Below are 21,581 nucleotides of genomic sequence, written 5' to 3'. Positions count from 1 at the left end.
GAAGTACAACTCAATCTTTATCATTGTGCAAATTTTATTTCAGACAATCTAAGTATACATTAATTAACTATTTTTTAATCTGTGCACATACTTTGTGTAAGCAGGGTATCTGGGCATAAAATGACCATCGCCAGTAGAATATTTGATTCCATCATGGTAACACATTGTTTTTAGTAATTTAGAATTATCAACAGTGTGTCCCAATTAAGATTTCTGCTGCTAAAACTTTGTGTAAACAGGATATCTGGGCATAAGATGACCATAACCAGGGGAATGTTTCACTCTGTCATGGAAGCACATTGTTTTGAATAATTTTGAATCATCAATGTGTGTCCAGTAGCTGATGCAGTATACAGACAAAAGACACAACCTAAATTATGCTTCAAGGCCTCATTACAAAGGCAGACACCAGCAGGCACAACCACAGTGGCAATGACAGAGTTAAAGCAGGAGGGCCACCCAAATGAACAATTGATTGATAGCATTTTCCCACATTGCCAACTTTATCCACAGCTACAAACTCAACAATCTGCGAGCAGCAGGAAGCGTTGTAGTTCGCCTGGATAATGGGAGCACTCAGAGAGGTGTATGAGAGGGTTCCATCACCCTGTTGCAGGGAGATTCTCTCTATCCCAGTGCCGTTTCCATCAGTGAGGTTGGCCGAGAGCTCCCACTGGAAAGGACCACACTGAGACACATCTTGAGGGCAATCATCAGCCAGCACACTAACCACTTCACACAAAGGCTGAACAAAATCTGTAATCTGGACAGAGAAAAAGCAAGGTGAGAGATGTATGCATGCATCACAGCAAAGGAAAATTTAGATCCATATGATACTTTGATAACTTTTGAAGAAGTGAATGCGTTGTAGGGCTATGTGCTAAAGCTTTTCTATTTATTTTTTCACTCGTTCCAACTATGTGGATTCCAGGATGTGTGTGGTTACCTTGGTAACAACAGACAATCTCAGAACGATGTAATTGGAGTCAGCACCACTGGACGACTTGGCTTCCACAGTCAGAGTGACATCAGTGCCTGATGGTGTGCTGGCAGGTGGCGTAATGGTCAACGTATCATTTGTATATTTTCCGGTTGTCAAGGTGAGGCTGTCAACAGAAGAGAGAGAAATATCCTTGGTTTTGATTGAAATTTTAAGGTGTAGAGGGTGAGAGGTTTTTGTGGTGGGCAGCTTGTGGTTGAGTAATCTCTTTGGGTGGATTCATAACATGTGACTCACCCTAACATTTTTAATGTTATATTTCGAGAAGTGTAAATACATTTTTGGTGTAGCATGAAACTGTGGTGGGACAAATTTAGTATAGCTGATGAAAGGGAAACACTGGATACGCCAGGTAGTAAGTAAGAATGCTTCTCTACAAGGCCTCATTTATGTCCAAAGGACATCCATGAGGCACACACAATATGCCACAAAGAATGTTCCATCCACTTGAGGGCTGTCTTGTTCCACCTGACTTCACACTCAGCACACTCGTACACATTTGTACGCACATTGTGCACCCGCCTAAATAAAAGTTAACTTTAGACCAGGTTTTGTGGATCCAATGCACAATCACTTTCTGCTGCCATAAGATAGCCATGCACCAACAATGTGCCTGACCACACTTTATTTTGAGACTGCTGAACAGGAAAATCACAATAGTTTCGGTCTGAAACTAACAAAACTTGAAACTTGAATTTCGCTTTGGACTGCATGTAAGGGCGACCTGAAATGACTGGGTTAAAATTTGACCCAGTGCGGGGTCAACATAGCACCTACACAATATTGGGTTCCCATACCAATGGGTTGTTGTGACTCAGTGGTTGTGTTATTTATATATCGGTGCCGGATCAATGGATCCAATCAACCCAATTGTAGCAATCCATTGGTAAAGAAAAAATCCACCAACCATCACCTCTATGGTTCACTTATTAACACATTATACATTGTTTCATCTGCCCAAAAACAGTGTAAGTGTAAAAAAGACAATTCACCTTACACTCATTTTGTGTAAGACCATTTCTTGGTCAGGACCAGTAACTGAAGTCTTTACCGACAATCTGGCAAATGCCCAGAGCTAAGAAATAGTATAGAATTTAATCCAGTGTTTATACTTTGGTTTTTGTGCCCATTAAACAAATCAGATATAGCGTTAGAGGAGCTGGTAGGTCGATTTTGTTACCTTGGATAGAAGCTAGGCCAGGCTAGTTTATTCCTCAGTTTCCAGTCTTTGTGCTAAGCTAACCCAGCCTGCTGCCAGGTGTACGTTAGGTTAATTACACACAGACATGAGAGTGTTATCTTTCTCTTCTCCACAACCTATGCCTAGTATTTCCCCAAAATATTGAACAATTCCTGTCAGTGTTTACAATGACACCTAACAAAGGAAATCTTTTTAGTTGCTTCCCCTCACCTGCTTGGGTAGGACATGGAGAAGTTTCTGTCATTTCTGGCACTGATGTGGAACTGACCACCAGAGCCCTGAGTCATTACACTGAAGGGAAGCTTGAAGGCTTTTCCTGGCTCAGCACTGCTGTCCACCACAGCCTGGAGAGAAAATGAAAAAAAAGAACAATAGACAGAAAAAGCTGAAGAAGAGCAATGTCATTCTTTCATGGTATTTCCAAAAAACATTCTCAAAAAGTGATAATAGTGTCCCTATGTAAATCTAAAAAAAACAGGATTTCTTTGAGTTGTCAGTAGGTCTATTCCTTTGTTACCCCCATGGTTTCTGTGATTGATCATCAAACAAAAGCTGCATGAATGAGTATACAGGTTATGAGAAGGACATGTAGAGACAGACCTGGATGTTTACTTTAGAGACGGACATCTGGGTGGTAGACTGCCTCTGAAATTCAGTGTTTGACACTTTGTCTGTTCCTCTCAGAATGACCACAAACTCCCCCTCAGGGACCTCATCAACAGTCACCAGGATGTTACCAACACCCATGTCAGTCATTGTACCCTTGGTAACAGCCTCAGGTCCAGACACAGTTACTAGGCCAATGTAACCAAGAGTCATGAAGGATGGACCTTTCCTTCCCATTACTGAGATCATCAAGGTGGCTGGCTGGCCTGGGTTTGCAGAGGAGAGAAGCAGAGAAGCAAAGGAGGGAGAAGAATGAGAAGGAAATTCATTTTAATGGGTAAAAGTGGTTGATTGTTTCAAGATAATTTTTGGCATGAGTGGGGGAAAGAAACTTCAATTTTCACAACCTTATCATTGGCTAAAATGATTGGGCCACTCAATCCACTGTAGGAAAAAACTGATAATTTTTTACCCCTGTCATTACCCTCATTGATATAAAGGAACATACTGTTTTGCTACAGGAATATGTTGCCAATAATTACATTTACAAAATGTTTACTGGTCCTGGATGGTGAAATATTAGTATGGTTAAGTAATTTGCAGTTGAACACATTTTTTGTCCCTGGGTGTAATCACAACATTGACACATCCAGAAAAAATAGAGAAATATTAGCATTAACCAGCATTTGGAAATAATGCAGAGAGAAGTGAGGATGAACCAAAAAAGAATTTTGCAGACCTCAAAACCAAAACAAGTAGCTAAAAGATGCTAAAATGCTCTGTAGTAGTGTTTTCACCATTAGATGATGCTGTTGTAGCCTATTAAGACTACACGTTGTGGGTACCTGCTCAGATAACACATGTACAGCAATTAATTACTGACTAATAATGTCTAGCCGTCACATGATCATGCATAGACAATAATTTCAGTGTTTGATGTTATAGGTCTTAAATATTTGTAAACATCAAAAGATGCTCAGTGGTTGGAAAAAATGTCAGAATGTACAAATGTACTAGTGACACAGTGATATTACATGTTACCTGCTTGTGGACGCCCACTGAGTACTGCAAAACCTGGGTGAGGTCCCTTGAAGCTTTCCACAAAGTCATAGATAAAGGTGATAGTACTCTGGCCTAGAAACATAAGCATACACAGTAAATACAGATACATACCAAGAACTTAGTGAACCCAACAACTGTGAAATTCTAACTCTAGAAGGAGCATCAGTCCTCAAACTTTGCATGGACCGAAAGCAGAGGGACAAATATACTAATGATGAAAAAACACTTTAATCTGCAGATCAAGATGTGGGCAAAAGCACACAATTTCACAGCATTTCTGAACAGGAAAGGCATGGTAATTATCAAATATACAGTATCTGACCTGTGACTTTGAATGTGTATGGTTGGTTGGAGTTGATGTTGATCTGCCAGGTTCCTGTCTGCTTGTCAGCATTGAGACGAACTCTTCTCAGGTTACCCACTGTCTGAATGGTCCCCAGTTTACCACTGGCCTCAGTGTTGCTCTGGCTCACACCTGGAAATGTTTACCTTGTATTACTCGTTGTAAAGACTAACTCTAAGTCTATCGTTACAGTGTTCTCAGTAAGAAAGATGGACATCCAACAAGTCTTAAACACATTTATTGAAACCTACCTGCAGGGTTGGTCAGTGTGAAAGTAATGGATGTTCCTGTGATGTAGATGGTGACATTTTGAAGAGATTCATCCAATAAGAAGGGGAATGTCTCCTGCTTCCCAGGGTTCCTTGTTCGCTGAAGAACTGTCACCTAAAGCAGTAGGGACAGCAAGAGGAGAAAACTGGATAATATTGATTCTTCAAATTGGTCAAACAACTTAAGGCCTGTCACATGCTTGATTGCTCAGAATGAACATGAACCAGTAGAACTGCAGAGTCATACCAGAGCTGAAGTAGAGGTGTCAAGGATGACATCTGTGGCGTCAGGCAGCTCTGTCTTCAATACCTGGATGGCTAGACCTCCAGAAGCCAGAGCCAGATCCTTGTAGTCTTCAAAAGGAGAAGCTCCAAGGGAACGACGACGTCTCCTACTTTTTCTGGTAAGTAAGTATGACACCTGTGGAGATTTGTTCATGTGGAGATTACACCCCCAGGTTTTCAAGTTAAATTCACATAAATAGACATTGGTCATCAGAGGTGTCAGTCAGTATTTACGCTTGATTTGGTGTTCCCGACGAGAGCAACAATCGTGTCCTTGAGGATGATGTCTTTGGGTGGGGCATCAGTGAAAACATAGATTTCAGAGTAGTCTGGGGCACCAGTGAGAGCCAACTGGAGAAACAAGACCTGGTCAGTTCCTGGATCACCATGGTCTTTTAGAAAACTATAAAAATATCTGTAAATTTTACCAACCTAGTCACAATTTGGCAATATAGCTTTAGTACCTGAAGTCCTGACAGACACATCTCAGGGATATCTCCCCCTCCATTCACCTTGAGTTCAGAGATTTCTTTTTTCATCTTATCAGGGTCTGTTGTTCTGATCATAGGCCCAAAACCTACATAAAAACACAACTTCACTTTTAATCTTACAGAACCATTGGTACTGCATGCAGATTTACAATACGCACCACAATTTGCTTTATCTACTTTAAAAAAGATCATACACTACAATATCACAAGTATTACAACTATGCAGTTAAGCATTATATATATAACATGCTTTGGTATTATCACACTGGTTTCCTAAACGTAACCAGCAGGGTAGAAGAGTTCATACTGGGGTCATTGAAGGGCACCAGGATGTACTCAGAGGGCTCATCCTGTGTTCCTTTTCTGCTGTCAATGATTCTGTAAACAAGCTCCCTGGCTTCATCAATTTCATCAGACATGCTGCCAGTGGTGTCAATAACAAAGCACACGACAGATGAGCGAGCAATCCCCATCATTCTGTGAGGAAGAAAAACAGAACTACAACAGTTAATTTTTATTCTATAGTACAATTTTCAGAATCCTTACATTCATTAATGTACAACAAGTAGATGTTTTTCATGTATGACTGTCATACCTCAGAAAGTCATTGTCCCCAGCAGCTGAGCGGATGTCCTCCAGTAGCTCACGACTTGCAGCTGTGGCTGCATTCACAGCAGCATTGTGGAGGGCCACGTTGTCAGAGCGAGGCACATCTTTATTGATGCCACCATGCGGAACTGTACTATCCAGATTAGCTGTACCTCCATGGCTACATTTACCTGGCACAGGACAGAGGTGACAGTTCAAGCCATTTAATATGGTGGACTTTAAGGCGGCATCTACACACTCAGGACTAGTACTTATTGTCAGTAACTACAGCCCCCTCATTTAGCTTTGTGTTCCTTATGACTCTGAATTAATATGGCCCTATGTATCTGAATATGGCTTGGAGATATATTTGTCACTCATACCTTTAGGCTTGGTAGAAGAGGTTTCCATGTAGCCTGAGGTGAGTTTCTTCTCTTTCAGGATGTTGGGGAGGATGGGATTGGGGCATGTTCCGCTGGCACAGTCACTGCAGGTGGCAGTGTTGACATCTATGCAAACAAAGTGTGAACAAGATACAGGATAAACGATGCATCTGACTCCAGACAAAGGTAAGTAGGTATAACTATATATTTCATAATTTTACAGCTGCTTTTTTTGAATACATCTTAGGATAGTCCACAAAAACCTGTGTGGTTGGGAGTGCTTTATTTTTAACAATCACTTGGGTTGTGTGGTATAATATTAAGTGTGGTAAAATATTAAGGGCTAATGTACTATGTCTACAATAATGATTATTATGTTCATCACAGTAATGATTGAAGTATGAAGAATAATGTCACAATATATGTAATAATATCACAATATATGTAGTCTGTGTGAGACACTGATTATAAGATGTGCACGTGGGTTAAACTTAAGTAAATATATATATTTTTTAAATGCAGTATGAGAAAGTCAGAACATAATGGTGTATTCCTGGACAAGAACATGGTTTTAAAAAAATACAGCAAAAGGGAATCTGAATATAATGGTGTCTTGACTAATAAAATAGACATGCCCAGGCATTGTAGGGCAGGTCACTGTGCTCTGGGTCACTGTGACCTGAGCATGGAGAATTATGTGACTAACGCACAGGTGTGATGAACCAGTTTTGGTGAATGCACCAGTTTTAGTAGATAAGCATGCAACACAAAAAGGATTCAGCACCAGTTTTAGTAGATAAGAGTGTTACACAAAAAGGATTCAGCAATTTTTGGGTTATAAAAGGTGTCATGTATTGTGTTTTCAGATCAACATTTTGTTGTTCTCGGGCTCTGTTGCCAGCAATAAAGCTCTGCTACACTGAATTCTGCCTCCCGGTGATTTTTGAAGACTTAGAAGATACTTTTGAACAACTGAGAAGAATCAAAACTTAGACTCTGGTAAATGATTGGGGCATCCGTCCCAATTCTGTTGGAGTGGATTATTCAATGAATACCACAGTCTCTTGTTAACAGTAAAATATGTGTAATGTTTTTTTTTTTTTCTGTTAACCTTGAAACTATTTTCACTACTAAAATAATTCCCATCCAGCAGCCAATCAGAATTAGGAATGTTCCCAGATAATGTTTTACCAAACTACAGTTACATGAATATTATCTACTTTATGACACTATACTCAACCCACAGAATCGTCCTCCAATGAGTATGACAAATACACAAATGCTCTCACACACACACACACACACACCTGCCAGGTTTTCCAGTAGCATATCTGGGTGTATGAGGTTGGTGTATGGCTCTGTATATCCCAGTTCCACCCAGTTACTGTGGCTGTAGAAGTCCTGACAACACATGAAAACACACACATCAACACTTTTATACAGTATATACACATAGATAGATTTCATATTCAGTGTTTGTACACACAGTAAAGTGCATGTTTAAAATCTTTTTGTAATGTATTAGGATATTATTTAGAATAAGCTGTGTGGCTATACTGCTACTAGATGGATGTTTGTGGCATAACATACTGTTGTTGAGTAAAGTTTGCAGTCTCCACTCTCAGTTAATTCCCACATTGAGATATTACAATTTGATGATGAGAATGGAATTCAAGGGAAGAAATAAGGACAACAAGTGCCTGTATATGTGAGACATAAAGTTTTTAACTTGCAGAACACAAGGAAGGAACACTACAAAAGTGGCTAACAAGATGAGCTAAAGCGACCTCTAGCAATAACTAAAGGCAACAATGGTGTAACAGATCAGACGCATATCTGTATACAGGGGTAAGGGTAAGCAAGATTTTGTTAATTTTATCAAGAGTCAAAAGTCACAGACTTTTGACATATATGGTCATGCCAGGTAAACCGAGTGAGAAAAGTGCTGAAATAGCAGACCAAGGCAACCACAAGCTGAAACCATTTGACATTGTGAAGAGATTCAGATTTCAGAAGACGACAAGAGGGCAAATCTGTATCAGACTATATAGTTGCAATACAACAACTGTCTTCTCACTGTGATTTTGGTCAACATGTTAATGAAGCTCTATGGGACCGTTTGGTTGAGCTAAGGCAATACAGAGGAAATTAATGGCAGAGACAAAGGTAACATTCAAGAGTGCATAAGTCCCTGCAATATTCATGGAGATGGCATCACCCAACACTTTGGAATTTTGTGGTAAAACAAAAGAAAGTGTAACTGTGAACAAGGTAGAAAGAGAGATAAATGGAAAAAGCAAGGTGATCAGAACCAGAGTGCCAGAACCTGTGGTTGACATTCATCAGCGGTCCAGCCTGTACTAGGTTTATACCCCGTCTTGTTTGAAAGAAAGTCTCTTGCAACAATATGCTAAGTTAGCAACACTGCAGGTCACAAACACCCCACTAATAGAACCTACTTGCACCAAAAACTCCAACTCAGTGCTGGGGCATTTGGTGTGTGTGGTGGAAATATGATCACTCGGTCAGTCAGCGAGTCAGTCAGTCAGTCAGGGACATTTGAGATTATAGGGCTTATCCCTACAAGAGACTTTTATAAAAGAAATTTTAAATTCTTGGGAGTAAATATTTTATTTACAAAATTGTTTTTAATTCACAAGATTTTGAGTTTTGAGGTCAAAGTATAAAGGGGAGGAGTATGATGTGTGGTTATACTGCCACGATTTGGACATTGGTGGTATAACAGTCTTGTTGAGTTCAGTTCCCAGTCTTCACAAATTATTTGAGCTTGTCTGTATTATTGATTCTCACATCAAGTTGTTACATTTTTCCTCCTTTTAGTCTGTTTTCACTTGTTCTGCCTCCTTTAGGCTTTATAATTCTGTCCTCCACTCTGTTTCTGATGGTTATTCGAATTCCTTACTCATTTTTTATCCTAACTTCTCTATGTCTAGTTGCTCTCTCACCTGTAGTGTATGAAGGACTCTTCCCAGTGTTTCTCTGGCAGCCTGGAAGTTCTGCTCACGAATGTTGGCCTTAATAGCAACCATTCCCTCTGTGATTAGGGCACGCCCCTGCAGGAAGGCCTCTGAGTTGAAGTGATGTGGAGCACTGAAAGAAACAGTAATTTGCTGTGTATGGGGAAATAATTAAATCATTCAATCTTTGCAACACACTCTGTCCCATTATTTTATTGATTTTAATAACTGTTGTTTTGTTTCAACCTTTCTCCCACCTGTTGACGAAGTAGTGGTCTACCAGTCCATTCTGTTTGTAGATTTTTTGAAGAGCAGAGAGAAAATTGACACCTGACACCTCTCCTGTTGCTGTGGGTCCAAGACAGGCCTGAACCAACTCCTCAGGAGAGGAGCCCTGGGGACAGAAATGACCGTTTACCTTAGGAATTAATGTAATTATGTCACAAATAGTATAAAAATGTTGTTAAAGAATTAGCATATTGAGCCTATCACTACTGTTTTACATAAATGAATCCTGTAAGCCTCCACTACTTTCCTCCGATGAGAAGACTGATACTGCTCTGACTTCTGTATGCTAGATATGATGCTAGCACAAGCAGCCATTAAGCTTAGCTTAGCATAAAGCCTGGAAACAGTGGAGAACAGTTATCCTGGCTCCACCTAACAAAATCCTCATACTGCTTGAAGGCAAGAAAGGAAATAAGCAAATTTCCCAAAATGTTTAGCTATTCCTTTGAAAATATGGCATGGAACAAACCACAAAGTGAACATTTATCCAGTGTGTATTTGTATTCATTTCTTGCTGATTTAAAACACTCAAATATGTGTGAATGTGTATTTTTGAGTGTGCATGTTTCTGCATGTTGTGTGACTAAGTTTGTGCTGTCTTGCACAATTATTAGTTTCCAACCTACCGTAGGCTGGAACTCATGACCATCTTTCTTAGCCACCACCCGACATGCCTCCGCCACCTTCTGCAGTACAGCTGTTCTGGTAATGCTGACATGGGTGGACACCCCATCCCGGATAGAGAGAAAGGCCATCGTGGGCCCTGCCATTAGGGCCAAGCCCAGCAGGGATATTCCCAACACTGAAGTCATGATTAATCTACAGGGAGGAAAAAATGATTTATTATCTCATTCACTCATTATTGACAAATATTTGGAAAGGACAAAATCAACTCCTCCACCCATGCCACCTTTGTATTGTATGAAACCGGAATGATTTTACAAGGTGGAGTTTGCCCAATTTGGCATAGTCGAGGAAACAATTAAAGCTTGCATTTTAGGAGATGTTTTTTTAGATACTGAAATAAATACAGAATATGAAATCTGTATTCGTTTATGTTTATTTTCTTTTCTCTTACCAAGAGAAAAATAGCTTCCAATTAAATCTCTGATCATTTAGAGGTACTGTATCTCTATGACATGTATAGCCTAGTTTAACACAAACAATGGAAGCGTGGCAACTAGCATTAGCCTTACGATGTCAAAGATGCATTTCAAAGACTTCAAAGCTGTCTTATTTGCGCACTGTAAAACTGCATATGTAATGATAGAAATAATTAAAGGATCATTCCAATCACTGCTGAACCTTTGGCTTATCACAGCATCTTAGAGGTTCTGACAGTGAATTTATCAGCTTCGAACATATTCCTAAGACTGAACGAAATCTGTGGAAATCCAGCTGGCTTTTTGATATATGGTTGAATAGATACACCTGGATATAATCTAAAATTTTAATGTAAGGCAAGTTTGTTGTCACTGAAAGGTTTGACAGTCTTTGTGCTTAGTTAGGCTAAACGTGACGTGGAGCTACCACTGTTCTGCACAGGCAAATTAAAATGATAGAACCTGTGAGTTTCTTGGAATGTGTGTTCTTGACCTTATCTACACATTTTTATCAGAATATTTTTAAAGACCGTTTGCAGAGTATTTGACCACGGAATTAAGTGAAACTTGCATTTATTGATTTTGCCACTTGGAGGCAGTGCAGCAAACTAAACACAACATTGTTATTAACACCTTATAAATTTGATACAGTGAGGGATTTTCACTTGTACAGGAGTGTTATCTCTTGAGTACATATTGATACTTCTACTTAAGGAAATCATAGCTGCACAGGCTACACCATGGGTTATTAAATTCCGATGTTTATCATGCAACCGATGACACACATCGGTTAGTTTACATCCACAATGACTGAACAACTGAGTACTAAGAACTGTTTGCATAATTCTATACTATGTTAATTCAATAGAGCTATATTTGTATTATTGTTTCATATTCACATTAACAGTATTGTTTGTGATCTCATAAAATCCGTGGCCTCCCCTGTAAAAGCAAACAAAACAGGCACATTGAGGGGTGTAATTGTTTTGAGTGACATTCACCAGCAGATGGGGACAGGGACGTTTGTAACCATGAAGCAAAACAGAATTAGTTATGTATTTCATCTCTGTTTTTCTTTAATGTAGAAAGAAAGGATTCTGATGCAAGATACTGTCTCTTATTAGCCCCTATCACACAATACCACTACAGCATTATACTATTGATTTCAATATAAGGAATTCACAATCAGATTTTCTGTGACAAAGGAACTTTCCTAATATTATCTACATTTTCATTGTGTATACAATCAGTTGCCACTTTATAATATAAATGTGGACAAAATACAGTCTTTTAACAGAGTCCTGCAAGTTCTACCTTCATGTAGGTTTTACTGTTCTTCTTGATACTGCTTTATAGAGATTGATGTTGTTGATTTATTTGTATGATCCTTGTGGAGGCTGTAATTTATGGTGCTGTTGAATCACATTACATTTTAATGACAGGGGTTTCTAACATTTTGTCCACATTGTCCAGCAGACCAGTTAAGACAGAGTGATAAATAGCCAACTGCAATGCAATGCACTTCTACAAATGTAAACATTTACAGTTGAAAGCTTTTTTCTTACAGCAATAAAAGCAGTGAAACATGCAGTCACTACTAAGCATGCAGCGCAGCAGGTCATTCTTCATAATTCTGGTGACTTAGCAGCTCACCAGTGCTGCCAGCTTCACAGCTAATGCCAATTAAGCTCATGTCAACCACCAATAGTCTTATTAGTTCACTCCTGACTTTCTTCACTTTCTTGGTGACAAGCAGGCATATGTATCCTAGTACTTTCACCCAAGATGAATATTAATCTGTAATCATGTCATGTTGTTATGTGTCTACGCTGGCGACAGGATACAGGACATGAATCAAAAATTAGGTGAAGCATATGAGGTAGTGCTGAATTTTTAGCTTTATGTTTGAGTTAGTGGAATGCTTGGTTTATCTTTAGTCATGTCACACGTCTTCCTGTACATGTAGCCTTACTTCAATAGAAGGCCTTGGACTTAATGCATAAAAGCTGTGGCCACCATGGAAAGTATTTGGGACAATAATTAGTAGTATTCTTTGATCCAATATTTCTAGCCTTTCTAGTGGTGTGGCTGTAAGGATAGCAATATCAGTCTGTTGGGCCACCATTTTGGTCCAGGCTTAACATATCTCGACAACAGAATGACAGTATGATTTTCCCTGAAATTTCATACAGACAATTGTGCTCCCAAGGGGATGAATCCTACTTTTCCAGATGGCAAGCATCTGAGACAGGGGCAACACACCTATGTGATTAAACTAAATAAAACAAAATTACACCTGATGTCTTCCCTTTCTGAGACACAGGGAAAAATCTTTTGGCATCTTTGGCAATCTTTGGCCAGACCTGAGAAGCCTCAGATGGGGCGTCCCAAGAGCCAGCAACAGATACCCATTCTAGCTCCCGAATGTCTGTATTACAGATGTCCTAGTAGGCCATGTCACCTGAGGCTGCGCCAGTCGACCAGCTTCAGTCAATCTTAGGCCATGGTTGATAGCATAGTCCACAAATATTGCCCGTATTTCAGTAGACACCCTCGACTCCCTATTCACTCTTCTCTCTCTTACCCCTGCTTCTTCCTTGTCCTCTATGTGTCCTCTCCATCTTGCCACCACACATTCAGACACCACATCCTCTCACAAAACCTGGTTCTTGCACCTGCATGACACCTGCTTCCTGCTCCACCGTCAACACCATGCACTGGTTGAAACCTGAGCTTCCGTATGCTTAGTGTGTAATTACTGCAGTGTCAGGGTAGGATACAAGATTGAGAACATGTGTTTCTCTTTGTTTCAACTGATCCTGTTCCTAGAGCATGTGATTACATTTGTTTTCAGTTGAAGGGCAATTTTACTTACCACCACTGACAATGTGCAACGCTCCTGGATACATATTTGAAGAGAGTTTAAAGTGATTTGATTGAAAACACTGATGCGATGCAGGACTGTATTAAGGTCAGTGAGAGGTCTGTAACTCTATGACTGACAAACATATGAACTGTTTTCATGGTTTGTCAGAGTCAGTTGAGAAGCACATCAACACAGTGAAAAAAATGTATTTTGTCAGCAATGGCAGTAACAATGACAGTTTGTACAAACACAGTGAGAAATGTTGATTTGTGTGGAGAAATGAGGAACTGTTTTGAGAACTGTGGTGAGAATGATGTTTCTTATGTGTTATTTGCATCAAAGTGATTGAAAAAAAAGTAACAATCTAATAATGTTATCTAATAATATCATGTATAATAATATATTAGTCACAAGTACTTCTATTTCTGGTATGTTAAGTAATTTTTTCTGATGCTGTACATTTACTAAAGCAGAAATATCTTACACTTTTACTTGTAATGGAGTATTTTAAGACTGTGGTATTGGCACTTTTACTTGAGTAGAGAAAAAGACTCTAATGCAGTTTAGGCCACACATTATTGTGTTAGTTTATTCTCTCACTTATGAATGTCACAGTTTCCTTGATCCTGATCTGTGAATAAGAGTTTAATTGATCCCAAAATGTAAATCTTTAGCAAACAGGTCGATACTGTGGTTTTTCATATGAAGCTATTTAGAATTAACATCACACCTTTTTTTTTCACATGATTTTTGAATATGTTAAGTGCAGGCAAATATGTGTGAAGAAAGTAATTGTCATATTAAATGTTCTGATTAAAGCTCACTTAAAGCTGGAAAAAGTAATAAATCAACTTGTAAAAGTCAGTATTATACTTACTCAAGGATTCTCAGATAGGACCAGGAGTTGTTCTAGCTTCAATTGGTGAAGAAATTCAGAAAGAGAAAATGTTGTTTTCTGTCAGATGATCCAAGAGGTTGAGGACGGTCTCAGGAGCTGACACGCCTTCAACTAGTTGATTCTATCTTTTCATATAAAATACCTGGGGGCACATTTACTCTTTGTGTACCACTGTATATTTATCAGTGCTGGGAAGATTGCCACACCGCCTTGCTACAGCACATTCAGCTGTGTGTGAATTTGTTTGCTTCTGTGACTGATGGTTGTAAGAGAAGTGGGAGTGAATGTAATTTCCTGTTGGGTAACACTGAACTCTGGGTCAAACATTTATACCAGACTATTTTTCACAGGCAAACCTTCTACAACTGTTGTATAACTTGTAGAGTTCAACAGACTGATTCATGAGTCTTCCAAGAATCAGTAGATGGGTAGATTTCATCTTCTGATCATTGAGGACTGACAACTTTATCTGTGGTGACTGAGTCCTCAGTTGCTCTGTTGCTCACTGAAGTATCTGGTTGTTTAGACGTGTACTCAAACAAACCATATCAAGTTCATAACAATGCTTTGCTGTTTTGATGTGTTCGATTTCCAGTGTCTATCTCAACATGCTCCATAATTTCCAAATAGATTTCTACAAAAAAAAAAACATAAATAAAAATTGTCTGAGCACACACCAGATACTTCACTGAGCAACTCACTACAAATTAAGTCAAAACTATTTTCTCCTTTCCAATGAGAAACCCCCATGCTTACTGCTTTGGGGCTATTTATTATCTCTGGGCAGTTGAGGCCTTCCATTGCTCCCCCTACACTGAGGACTGAAGCTTAAAGGTCTGGGACAATACACAAAAAAACTTGATAAAGGTTCAGCAAAGACAATGATGAGCTGAGTTTACGGTGCGGAGGTTTTAGGAGAAGTGACCCTATGTAACTTTTACAGAACAGAAGCTGTGGCCACAAGTGAGCATATTCTAGTTAAGTGTTGTGGAGTAGTCAAGTACATGTATGTCACACAGTGATCACACAGTATTCACACAGTGACAACACCATCGTGGATAAATCTCCCAAATCTCAGCCTGAGGAACAATCACTATGGCCATACTTAAGCAGTTATTGTATACAAACCCAAAGCTGATATTGTCCTGAATGTGGGATCTCCATGGATTTTGCAGTAGGGATGAGTTTGTTTTCACTTTTACTTTGGCATACAGACTACATCTCACAGAGACACAAGACACTAGTTTATCTACATTCCTCAGTTTTCTTGTTGGCTCTTGTTTTACTAAACCCATCCCTCCTCACTTTATCCTCTAATTTTATTATTTTACGGTTCCTGCCCCATCAATTTTATTTAGAGTAATGGAAATCTAAATCCAAATTCTAAATCATTTATCTAGGAAAAACATTTCAGAGGGGCATCCTTGGCCCCGAGTATGAGAATCATACACCCCTGTCCATCACACTGTACATGTACTGTAGGAATTGTGTTATGTATGTGTTTGTTCATGATGTCAAATGAGTATTGTCTGTTGAGCTGGAGGGGATGTTAATGAAGGTCAGTGGATGTACATGCCAAAACTTTAAACTCTGCCATTGTTCAACATGATATTCTGCAGCAACATGGTTCATCTCAAGCCTGGTTGGTGTGGACATACTGTCACACTAAATTACTGTTTAATTTTAATTTATTTGAACATTACTAATTTAGAGGAATACTATTATCTGCCAGAAAGAAGAGGAAGATCAAATCATTCAGGCGATGGAGTTCAGCTAGAGTGAAGGGGCCTCCAAAGCCAAAGGTCAAGACCCTAAGTCTGTGCTCCCCTGTCTGCGACAACGATGACTTGTGGTTGCAAAAAGGACTGCTACTGAGGAAACAGCTCGTCAGTAAATGAGTGAATGAGTGAATGGCCATCCTGAGTGGCTGTCTGAGAGTTTGTATGAAGAAAACTTGGCAAGATATCAGACTGTTACTTGATTTAAAGTTACCCTGTGCAGTTGCCCATTTGTAGTGATATGGAGCAATGTTTTGATGATGGGGGCAACTCTACCCAGCCATGCCCCCCAGCATATGGCCAATGTCCAACTTTATTGTTGTTGTTATAAGTTTATTAACAACATAGCACCAAGATGTCGTTCAGTCTCTGAGCTAGCAAGCAACATGATGTACATGTAAAGGAAATGCTGCACAACATCAGGATGTCAGGAAGCCAACATATCACTGCTTAGCCTTCCTGTCACCCCAGGGACATTGTTTTCAACTGATGCATTGAGCTTTATTAGCTAGCTAGGTACATGTAAATCTGCAACACTTTTAACACAGAGAACTTTAGAAATGAGAAAGCTGCTTTTTTTTCTTCCTTCTGAAATCAAAAATTTCAAGCCTGTTTGTCTTTTTCTATCCCCCAGTTCTCATAGTCCAGATGAGTCATCCATATACTCAGCAACAGATGGCTTGAAAGATGAGAAACTGAGCGGTGGATTGCTAGATGTCATTAAGAAATAAAAAGAATGACTGCAAGATTAGATCTTCGTGAAAGGACAAGACTGAAGTCAATTAGATGCACATCATTCATCCTACCAAAAAAAGGATGGAGCACAGATCAGGTCAAATCCTAACTGTGACAAATATTTTTTTTGTCATATAAAGAACATTAAACTGTAAATTACCAAGTCAGTCAGTGTCAATGAGATTTTTCACTTTTAAGGTTAAGACTCATGTTGCACAGTTACCTGCATGCTAAGCCATGCTTAATATGTGTTTGATTACTCTGCTTTATTTCTTACTGTTGCATACAAAACATGGCTCATGAGTCAGTTTGTTTACAGAAACAAGTTAGTTGCTTGTAAGTTGGAAAATTGAACATCATTGTGCATTATAACTTGCTGTTTAACACTGTTAACAAAAGACTTTGTTTTTATTGCAAACAAAAAATTGACAGTGACTTAAGGTTGCAGGACTGGTTGTCAGTGTTGACTAAATATCTTATATCTTCTTTTCTTTTTCTCCTCTTCTGTCTTTGATTCTCTTTCTCATCTGTAGTGTGCATTAGTGTAACCACCTCATTTTATAATTTTACCCCTTCATGCCATACCTGATAACTAAATGTCTTGATAAGGATTTGCAACTTCTGTGAACAGTCATCTTATGCATTCAGCACCTTGTCAGATGATGTCACATTGCATTGCAGCAAAACTTCAACCTGGTTGATCTGTTTTTCTGCACCCCCTGTGTTGGTACTCCCACTGCTGGGTTGGCTAAATTCAAATGAATGATGGCTGTCTTGTTGTTGAGCCAAAGTCAATCTGAATGCAGCCTAATTATTTGTTTCCCTATATTATTTTTGGGATATTTTTGCCATTATTTGACAGTTGACAACAAAGAAGCCAGCACTGGTGGCCTTCTTATTGCCTTGTGAGATTATCAAAGATCCTTTAACAGTCTTTGTATTCTGGGAACCAGTGTCTGTGCCTAAATTGTTTGGCTGCCTGCCCTTTGACAAGTTTGGACCGGCTGGTTTGACAGTTGCAAAACTGTCTGATCAGTAGTATTACTTATTATTATCTAAGTAATTGTCTAACCTGATGTAGCCTAAAAATGTCAAAGATGGACAAGGAAAACTGTGTAGACTACTTAAATAATTACTGTTATCCACACAGTTGTGGTTGTTAGTATTTGTCATTCACAGTGTGACTTGTTGGTGCCAAAAGGGTACATGAAGAATAACAGTATAAATAATCCTGCCAATAATTAAGTTTAGTTTCAAAAAATCCTGTCCAAAATATTGTGAAATCACTTGATCCAAGGGAAGGTGTGGCATTCAAATGTTCTGGGAAACCTCGAATAGACTTGTGTACCTAAAATGAGCAATGCACTGTTGCCAGTTTAAGTGCACACTATATTTTGAGTATTCTCACTTCTATCTTGCCATCAAACAGCACTTTCATTTGCAACATTTTCTCAACCGTTGAACTACCATATTACTATGCACAAGCACACCTAACCCACCTAGCCATGCCTCCTTGGTTCTTGGAAGGCCTCATACTTGGTTCCTGAAATGGTTCTCTATCCCTGGAACTGGATCCAGGCTGCCTAGTTCTTATGCCAGTTTCTTCTTAGTTCTATAATACAACTCAAGGTGCAACCTGGACACATTATCAGTGATGAGCCCAGGGTCACAAGGTGTTTCGGATCTTAACATGAGACAACCTTGCCTGGGTGACCTAGCCGAGGATCATCAGGCCTTCAATTTGTGTCCAGGTAACACAAAGACTTCTCAGCAACTTCTAAAATTTTCTTGATGGCTCTATTCCTGTGCAGCCCACAGATAACAAGGACCCCCATGACCTGATGTAGAGGATGGCCCCGTGAAGCCCCTACATCCCACTTCTACTGGCTCACAGCAAGCCACCCATTCCTTCCACTAGGTCAGCAAAACTGGTTTGCTTTCTTTCCTGGGCTTCCTCCATTCAATCTTGCCAGGAGGCATTTAACTATCAGTGCCACTTGCTTGGTTAACCTGGACAGCAGGACCATGTCTGGCCTAAGTGTGGTACCAGCAATGATGAATTCCAGCTGCTTCCCTAAGTTGACCAGGAGCTGCCAGTCTCTTGCTGTTGTTAGCAGCCCACCCCTTTGGTTGGGGCCTCTCCCCTACATGCACAAAAGTCATTTATTGGGTTGCACCTTATTGGGTGCTGCTGCTTGCTGTTGGTTATGCTGGTGAAGATGAAGTCTGCTACTGCTATAGGTCATGGCGCCAATGGTACTGGTACAGGCCCCCTGCTTCCCCATGCTCACCATCCTGGAGAAGCAAGCTTCTTCTACCTCTGTCCGTACCTCCTCCTGGATTAGCTTCCACCTCTCCTTTCCAAGGGCTTTACTAAAGCAAGGTCATCCTACACCACCCTGAAGTGAGCAAAAATAAAGAAAAAAATCAACTAAAGAAGAAACAACAAAAGAACCAGACTCCTGTTCTCAACCCCTCGCACCATCTCTGGCTGCCTGGTTCTGTGTTTTACCACTACCCTCCCTCCCATGTCTTGGCCTGAGAGAAAAAAAGGAAAACAAGCAGTGCAGGGGGTTGAGAAACGGAACCCAGTTAAGGAACGAAGTATGAGGCCTTACAATGCCTAAGCAGAGAAGGCTGGGGGACTGGAGCCAGAATCAAGGGCTGAAAAACTGAATCTGGAGAAAGGAGCAGGTGTGGCCTTCCTTATATCCCTCCATATGCACCTGCACCTAGGTACCCCTTCCTGGATACTTAACTAAAGTATCAACATGCACATTTTGAACAGGTGATGCATAACTGAGATAATAATCTTTTCCAAACCACCATCTATTGAGAAAAAAGAAGAAGAAAAAAACAGTGCCAGTGGTTGAAAACCAGAACTTGGTTCAGGGACCAGGTATGAGACCGGAGCTTATGCCACAGTTGTGGATGAACCTAGAATGCTATGAATATGGCAACATTAGCAGTACTGTGACTGCACTTTACTGGTCCTATTAACATTAGTCAAGAAAGCATCATAAAGTCACACAGGCTTTGAAGCTGCAGGCTTGTTTCTTCAGATAGAGTTAGATAGATAGGGATAGAGTTACTGTATGTTACGGTATGGTATGTTGTATGAGACATCACAGCTGTTCAGAAACACAGTAATTTCACTACAACCATCAGCCGGCACAACTTTGTCAAGTCACTGCAAAACAACTCCTCCATATGTCACACCCAATATAAAACTGATTGTAACAGATAACAAATAACAGATTAAATGTACAGTACCAGTCAAAAGTTTGGATGCACTTTCCCATTGAAGTGTATGAGAAAATGTGTCCAAACTTTTTACTGGTACTGTACATGTGAGCAAAGGATCTCATGCTATGTCAACACACTGCAGCAACACAAAATCAACACAAGAGCCTGTAATACAATAATGGTCATAATGAAATAGGCTTATTTCGCACGTTTTATCCATTAAATTAAAATATAATTCTTATATTATAACAATTATAATAACAGTTACTATAATACTGATCTCCATCCACTACAGCTTTCATTTACTGTAATAGTTATAGCATTAGTAATTGAAAAAACCTGTAAATCTAAGGGTGCGCTTACTTTTTCCACTTGCACTGTGAATGTTTGACAGCTGTGTTCAATAAAGACACAAAAGATTATAATTGATTGTGAAATATTAGTTTGTGTTTGTTTACTTTTACTGTTTGTTGTACTTGTGACTTACATAAAATCAAGCTGTGTAATGCCTTTGGTTTGTGGGGTTTAAGTGTTCTAACTTACATAAACTGAAATATCAATCAAATTCAGTCAATCAATCAACTCTTGACAATACTTAATTTTTTCTTGTACAAAACATGAGGTTTTAAGGCCCTTGGTTTTTTAACAGTTGTACCGTTTGTCAAGGCTGAACAATGGCTCGGACTCAGATGCAGACTGACACAGTAAGCGAGTTCACAATGTCCTTTAATAAGGCAAAAGTCGGTACACAGGAGATCAGTCCGCGGAGCAAAGGTATCAAAATCGGAAGGCAAAGGCAGGGTCAAAAACCAAAAACAAGACAAGACACGACACGACACGACACGACACGACACGACACGAATAAGGCACACGGGGAATAAAGGCTGGAACGTAGTCATAAAGAACAAGACGAACTGGCACAGAAGGAAGGGAACACTGAGACTAAATACTCTGGGAGAGGGAAGACAATGAGACACAGGTGCAACACATTAGGGCAGGGCAGGTAATCACACAAGGGGAAGACACATGAGGGCAGGAAGTGAGGAACCTGAAACGAGAAAAGAGGTGAGTATCAGAATGAAACAGGAAGTACAAGACAAAGAACACTGGGGGAAACAAAAAAGGAACTCAGCTATCCAGCTGAGGCATGACACCGTTCGCTTTTCAACTGAACTGAAAACCTAACACTTAATTAAGATAGCATGCAATGACAGGCTGGGCCACGAGTGATCCACCTGTTGAAGCCTCATTGCCAAGAATAGAAGGCTTTCTTGGCTACATTTGAAGGAACCTTTGAAATGTGTCTTTAAATGCACCCTCAGAAAGATGTGGCACCGTAATTGGGATACAGCTTATGAGTCACCATTTGAAATGAAATCTAGTAATGCACTATAATGTTACATTATACAGGGTTCCCAAAACATGATACTCTCTCTCAAATCAATCTCTCAAATCTCACAC

The 21,581-nt window shown here is 39.7% G+C and overlaps 1 protein-coding gene across 1 annotated transcript; it reads right to left on the bottom strand.

Annotated features, from left to right (window-relative positions):
- Positions 1-16: 16 nt before the first annotated feature.
- On the bottom strand, positions 17-14,598 carry LOC139635778 (von Willebrand factor A domain-containing protein 7-like). Its single transcript, XM_071503210.1, has 18 exons — positions 14,341-14,598; positions 10,121-10,313; positions 9,464-9,600; positions 9,195-9,339; positions 7,536-7,629; positions 6,229-6,354; positions 5,853-6,036; positions 5,565-5,734; positions 5,231-5,343; positions 5,001-5,117; positions 4,729-4,902; positions 4,464-4,596; positions 4,192-4,344; positions 3,849-3,941; positions 2,802-3,073; positions 2,412-2,545; positions 947-1,106; positions 17-763 (listed from the first exon to the last, which is right to left on the bottom strand). Exons 2-18 carry the CDS (start codon positions 10,304-10,306, stop codon positions 383-385), a joined length of 2,772 nt encoding a protein of 923 aa, XP_071359311.1. The 5' UTR covers positions 10,307-10,313; positions 14,341-14,598; the 3' UTR covers positions 17-382.
- Positions 14,599-21,581: the final 6,983 nt, after the last annotated feature.

This window comes from Trachinotus anak, unplaced genomic scaffold, assembly GCF_046630095.1.
Source record: "Trachinotus anak isolate AG129_WGS33_773 ecotype Australia unplaced genomic scaffold, CSIRO_AGI_Tana_v1 ptg000019l, whole genome shotgun sequence".
Classification (NCBI taxonomy): Eukaryota; Metazoa; Chordata; class Actinopteri; order Carangiformes; family Carangidae; genus Trachinotus; species Trachinotus anak.
This window is presented reverse-complemented; position numbering and strand designations above follow the sequence as displayed.

Coding starts and splice junctions, on each gene's coding strand:
- LOC139635778 (XM_071503210.1), bottom strand. CDS start 10,306: ATGACTTCAGTGTTGGGAATATCCCTGCTGGGCTTGGCCCTAATGGCA. Junction 7,630..9,194: donor GAGTCCTTCATACACTACAG/GTGAGAGAGCAA, acceptor ATGTGTTGTCAG/GACTTCTACAGCCACAGTAA. Junction 5,344..5,564: donor GGTGCCCTTCAATGACCCCA/GTATGAACTCTT, acceptor GTTTTTATGTAG/GTTTTGGGCCTATGATCAGA.